We start from the raw sequence: 6,583 nt of genomic DNA on the forward strand, positions 1-6,583 counted from the left end.
CTTCTTCTTATTATTCTATTTATTATTTTTCGAGACAGGATTTCTCTGTAGCTTTTGGAGCCTGTCCTGGCATTAGCTCTCGTAGACCAGGCTGGCCTCAAACTCACAGAGATCAGCCTGCCTCTGCCTCCCAAGTGCTGGGATTAAAGGCGTGTGCTGCTTGGTTAGTATCGGTGTTTTTGTAGTTGATTGAAAGGGGCGTGTCTGTGGAGTGAACTTGCCTACCCAGTGCACTTGGTGCAAGACGGATGTGCCCAGTCACCCTCTCTCCCTGTCTCCCCAGCTCTCTGTGCCATTGTGGCCACCATCTGGTTCCCCGTATGTGCCCACCGTGAGATCACCATCGTGAGCTTTGGCTACTCGCTGTATGCAGGCTGGATCGGTGCCGTGATGTGCCTGGTGGGTGGCTGTGTCATCGTCTGCTGCTCCGGGGATGCACAGTCATTTGGAGAAAACCGTTTCTATTACTCCTCTGGCTCCAGCTCGCCCACGCATGCCAAGAGTGCCCACGTCTAAGAGGGCTGCTCCACTGCCCACCGAGGTGCTGTAGATGCTGGGCCTGGGGCCCTGGGTTTGCTCGCCACAGTGGGGAGAAGCCCACTTCTCTGCCAGGCACTAAAGCCAAAGGTCTAGAAAGTATCCTGCCTGGTGGTTAGCAGTCTTAACACCCCACCCACCCCACCCACCCCACCACTTCTCGGTTCTTAGAAGAAATCTCTAGCTCAGATAATGCCCACATAGTTTTCTCCTGGTGTTGCCCGCTGTTAGCTCTTTCCTTGGGCATTCCACTGTTGTTGAATAAAAAAATATTTGTTTCTCTCTTAAATTCAAATGTCTTGGAAACATAGCTGACTTGGGTGTGGATTGGATGAGAAATAAAAGACACTTTTCAGACGGTTACCGATGACAATGGGAGGCTCACAAAGACACCTCTCTGTTTCCCCCCCCCCCTCTTCAGTTTCAAGGTCACTTACACAGAAGCGTTAGAAGAGACAGACTTGGGAACACAAATGGGCGGGACTTTGGAGCGCTCTCTCTGGGAAAGTGCTTCCTTTTTATAAGGGTGGGGTTGGGGCTCTTCCTCAATTGGTGATTTTACATTTCTCTGTATGTACTTTTTCAAGATTGATCATTTTTATAACCATGCGTTTCCTGAAATTCTCAACTCACCAGTATGAAGGAAATGAACCAAGCAGACTTTAATATGCAGTAAGTAGTAGTGAGAAGAGTGTAACTTTAACTGACCAGCCACCATTTCCAGGTTTGTATGCTGTGGTTCTTAATTCTCCAGTTGTGCGTGCTTCACAGTTAACACATTGTAAAAGCTTTTCTCCCCCTCTGTCCCTGTCTCCATTCTGCTAGCGATCTTGAAGCAATGTTGTTTAACATAAATTGTACTGTTGGATTTGGCTTCCTGGGTGTAAGCACTGATGGTCTATCAATATCGGAGACTCTGGACACCCCAAACAGGGTTGGTGCATTTTGTTCAGGTAAAATCTGTGCAATAAAATAACCAAGTGTCTCCCAAACTGGTCTTCAGTCTTCTGTTGTTTATAGAGTATTATCTGATTAAAAATAAAGCAGAAACAAACAAAGCAAAGCTCAACAAATTAATTTCTGATCACCAAGCTAAGAACGAATCATTTGGGGTTGGAGAGTTGGCTCTGTTGGTAAAGGGCTCGCTGCTTAAGTACAGGGAACGATACAGTTCAGTTACAGTCAGCCCCAGTGCTAGCTCTCCTCTCTCTCTCTCTCTCTCTCTCTCTCTCTCTCTCTCTCTCTCTCTCTCTCTCTGTGTGTGTGTGTTATGTGCTGTGAAGTCAGGAAGATCCATGGGGAGTCTAGAAACTCCAGGTTCAGTGAGAGATCTTCTTTAAAAAAAAAAAAGAGAGAGAGAGAAAAGGAAAAAGATATTGAGCCAAACATGGAAGTTCATGCCTTTTCCCCCCCTTTCCTTCCTTGAGACAAGGTTTCTTTGTGCAGCCCTGGCTATCCTGGTATTCACTCTGTAGACCAGGCTGGCCTCCAGCTCACAGAGATTCACTTGAATCTGCCTCATGTGCCACCACCTGGCTCCATGCCTTTAATCTCAGAATTTGGGAGGCAGAGTTGGGGGATGGATATCTGTGAGTCCATCTCCATCTGCAAAGTGAGTTTCAAGACAGCCAGGGCTACATAGAAAGACCCTATCTCAAACAGAAACAAAATAAAATAAACAAAAAACAACAGCAAAAAGTACGAGTGGTTTGGGGGAGATGCCTGGCTTTAACCCTTGGTTGGCTTACACACACACACACACACACACGCATGCACACACACACACGCACGCGTGCACAGACTAAAAACACTAATTTTGTTATCTAGTATAGTGTATCCTTCAGATGGACAAAGTCTCTCTGGAAATGCCCATGCCCAAATATCATGGTAGAAATGATTTCTAAGTTACTTATGCAGAAAAGGTCTACTAATAGGTTCTGACTCTGTAATCCCAAGAGGGATTCACTTTATCTGCTCTCCGTGAGTTCCATTAGAAAGAATGTGGCCAATACACTTTTTGAATGGTCATAGTAAATCTTAATTCATGTGGAGACAGTGACTCCCAAAAACACACCCCAAATGACAGCCTCAACACACCGTCTACCTAAACCACAGGGAGGAGGAATCCAAGCTCTTGAGACCCGGCTCTGCAGGAGTTTTCCATCTTTAATCCTCCCAATGGCTGCTCTTTATGTGGTTTGTGAAGGTCAGGTACCTGTACAGGACCGACAGGGATTTGCCTATTTAAGCATAAGTCTTCACCTTTCGACCCCTTCACTCAAGGGGTCAGGTGTTCACTTTCTTCTCCCCTAAACACTCACTCAGTGGATCTGAGTCCAGAGCCAAGTGTGTGGGTGTTTTTGGGTGTGCACTGTGGCCACTCCGCTGGGTTGCCTCTGTAGGACACTCTGAGGAACAGTGGATTGAAAACAGTTTACTCCTGTTGTTCTGCGGTGCAGAAATCCTGCCCTTTGTCCCCTCTTTGCTGGTCATTAGAGACAGGATGATTTTGAGGGTAAGACCATCACTTCTGCAGCCTGTTCTGAACAGACAGCGTGGAGGGATCTTAGCACTGCAAAGAAACCGGTTCTGTTCATGCTTTCCAAGAACTCAATAGGAACCACATTAAAGCCGAGAGCGTTTCCAGGGAAGCGCTGGGTTTGGAGATGCTGGCGACAAGACTGGGAACAAAAGGAGAAGCCTGTGAGCTTGGAGAATGCAAGTTACACACCCGCGCTGCCTCGGTGGCCTGGTGGAACAATAGAACAAGGTCCGGCTCTGTCTCGTCATGCCTCTTTTCTTGTTTTAATTAGAAATAATCTGTGTGTCAGTGTTTCTCTATACAATGTACACAATGAGCTGCAGCCTCTTAAATGTTTGGCAGGACATTCGTGCTCATGACATCACATGCTGGGAGGACAGGGAGGCCACTGTGGGACTGGCCCCGGGGAGAGGCAGCATCAGTTCAGCCTTTGAGATGGCCCCACAAAAGAGTATGTGACAGCCAGATGTGTGGCTCCTGGAGACTGAAGCGGGATTGTGGGGGGACATTGGCACATGCTGCTCGTGGCTTCAATAGCAGCTCTTGAGGAATCTATGTTTCTTCAGCTCATGCGTACCCCGAGCTCAGGCACTGCGGCCGTGTCTGGAAGAGTGGGTGGAGATGGGGGGACTTGTCACAGCTTCTTGTCCTTTTGTAGAAATGAAGAAAGTGGAGCCATTCCTAGAGGACTGTGGAGGGTAGGAGTCACATCCTGGGTAGCTTCAGAACAGAGGTGCACCTATTGTCACGGCCTGGGCTTTGTTTAATTAAGACTGGTCCATCTCTCCCTCAGGCTGAGTAGTTTGTAGTTTAGCTGTCAGTCTTGATAAAGTGAAGATTCTGATCGGTCCATGTGATTGGTCCATATGGTTGGAGAGTCCGCATTTATTAAAAAAGAAGTGTGAAAAGTCTTGTTTTTTCATTTATTTACATGAGTGTGGTCACACACACGCCACATTGTGCATATGGAGGTCATAGAACAGATGGATGGTTCTCTCCTTCCACCATAGTGGGTCCCTGGGATTTAGATCAAGTTGCTGGACCGGGTGGCAAGCACCTTTCTTGTCTCACCACCTCCTGCGGAGTCTACGTGATCTCTCACGTAGGATGTGCACAAGCTTCAAGGAAGAGTGCCCGCAGAGAAGGTGTGTGTGCTGTGCTTCCTGCATTGGAGCCCTTGCATCTTTGGCATTACCTGCTTATGTTCCAAGGAACGCAGTCTGGTTTCTTCTGGAAGGGAAGATAGGATGTTTAAGTTTCCAGAGTCTACTGATGAGATATTGCTATATACAGGACTATATGATGCTAATGAAGGAAGATGGGCTAATATTCAAGGGGAAAAGGTTTCCAAGTTTAATCTGGGGCTTAGTAAATGAAGAACAAAAGGCAAACTTAATTAAGCAATTAAGACAGATTCAGCAAAAATGGGATAAGGACGGAAGAGAGAGATAAATGCCTGTAACTTCTTGAGATTGGTTTTGGGAAGGTTTGGAACGGAGTTAGAAATATGGAGAAGGAAAGAAGAAGTTCTTCTGCATAGATGGCAGAAATAGAAAAAGCCTGTAGACTGTGTGACTGTTAACCACAACTGCTTGCCCTTAGCTCAAAATGCCATGAACTCGTAGCCTAGATAAAGATTTATATCGAAATAATGCCAAGCCATGCCTAGCATGACCAACCACAGACTCACTCCGGGGACATCTGTCTGATGAAAATCTATTCACATGTATCTGATATAATGATTCTAAGAACAATCTGTACCACATGAAAAAACAATACATGCTGTTAAGCAATCTTTTCTGTATAAAGAATGAGCCTCATGCTTAGTAAAGACGCATTCAGATGCAATTCCTTTGCGTCTTGTGTCTGTTTGTCATTCGCCAACTCCTTACCCACCTATTCCTGAGGCTCTGTCCCGTTGGGCCCTGGTTAAGCTGGCCTGTCACACTTTCCCACTGAGCCATGTCACTGGCTGAGACCTGCATCTCCGACAGGCTTTCGGAATGTGCTCTTGCACAGATCCGTTCTGGCACTTGAGGCGAGCATCCTCTGGAGGCTGAACACATGCTTTCTTATCATGTGTGTAACGAGGGTGCCTCTTTTGTGCAAGTTCCTGGGACTCAGTTTGTGTCTTTCTGAATAACTTAGGAGCATCGTTGGCTGATAATTGTGGTGCAGAGCCATTTGTTTGACTTCGGGGCTTTTGTGACTCATCAAAGTATGAAACACCCCGTAAACTGTTGGAGGCTGTGTGGGTCCCACACAGATTCCCTAACTGGACTGGAATGGAGTCGCAAGGAATAAAACCGACGCAGCTTACACGGTCATCATGGAAGGGCAAGATCTCTCTCCAAAGATCTCTCGTTTATTCTCCAAACACCTTATATATCATCACATCAATTGAGCGGGAAAACACATTAGGCTGTCTCCTAGGCAACCAGGTGCATGGGCTCAAGTCATGTCCACATTTACCTGTATGCTAGCAGTCAGGTAGGCCATGAAATAGCATCTCTATAAGGCTTCCTCCAAACTACCAAGAAATAAGCACCAAAACATCCTGACCAGCTTCAGCCAACACCTCTTCTCAGGAGATCTACATTTATAACAAAAGAAACTAGGAGCAGCACATCCTGGCTATTGTTAAACAGAGACAGCTTGTCTGCAGAGTTCGTGACCACCTCAGACCAGGCTAATGGCTCTTGTGCCATACAGAAATATGGGCCTACAGTAGACCAACTCACACAGGTGAACTGTCATGGAAACCTGGCTATTTGAGGTCTAGGAATTCTGTGTGCCAGTTGGTGTCACACAGGTATCTTGAAAACAGCTGTGGTGGAGTATTTATACCAAACCCTACAAAACAAGTATTTCCTTCTGCTGGCTCCCACTTTCTGGTAGTCACCAAACACAATCCGATATAGCCCAGCTCCGGGAGAACCATAATTCAACTAAGGGAGTGAACGACATCCTAACTGTGAGAGACACACTCCTTATTTTCTTCAAGTTCACAGAGAAGAAGGTAGGGAGAATAAGGGGAATGTGGGGAAACTGAGGAAAAGGAGATGAACTAGTTGCCACGTTGCAGTTGCAATTGTGCCCTTCCCATGTTGAGACTGAAGGCCTCAGTGGCCTGGGCAGGTGGGAGGCTGCTTTAAACATAAAGCAAAGAAAGCCAGCCTACAAATCACAATCCCAGAGAACCTAGACAACAATGAGGTCACTAAGAGAGACTTACATAGATATAATCTACATGGGAAGTAGAAAAAGACAAGATAGACAAGATCTCCTGAGTAAATTGGGAGCATGGGGACCTTGAGGTGAGAGGGTTGAAGGGGGAGGGGAGCAGAGAAAAATGTAGAGCTCAATAAAAAATCAATTAAAAAAAAAGGAGAGAGAGAAAAGAAAAGCAAGCCTGGACCTTGGGTTTAGAGCACACATGGGAAAACTCCAACTCCAGGGCTCCCATGCTGGAGCTAGAGCTGCCTTGGTCGCCTGTAAATGCAT

The 6,583-nt window shown here is 46.4% G+C and overlaps 1 protein-coding gene across 1 annotated transcript in view; it reads left to right on the forward strand.

Annotated features, from left to right (window-relative positions):
• Cldn11 (claudin 11) overlaps positions 1-826 on the forward strand; it is a 13,072-nt gene extending 12,246 nt beyond the window's left edge. Inside the window, exon 3 of the mRNA XM_050129259.1 lies at positions 284-826. Within this exon, the coding sequence (XP_049985216.1) occupies positions 284-516 (233 nt within the window). The 3' untranslated portion in view covers positions 517-826. The remainder of the gene's footprint in view (positions 1-283) is intronic.
• Positions 827-6,583: the final 5,757 nt, after the last annotated feature.

The sequence above is a fragment of the Alexandromys fortis genome, unplaced genomic scaffold, assembly GCF_014885135.2.
Source record: "Alexandromys fortis isolate MF-2015 unplaced genomic scaffold, M_Fortis_MF-2015_v1.1 scaffold_300, whole genome shotgun sequence".
NCBI classification, from domain to species: domain Eukaryota; kingdom Metazoa; phylum Chordata; class Mammalia; order Rodentia; family Cricetidae; genus Alexandromys; species Alexandromys fortis.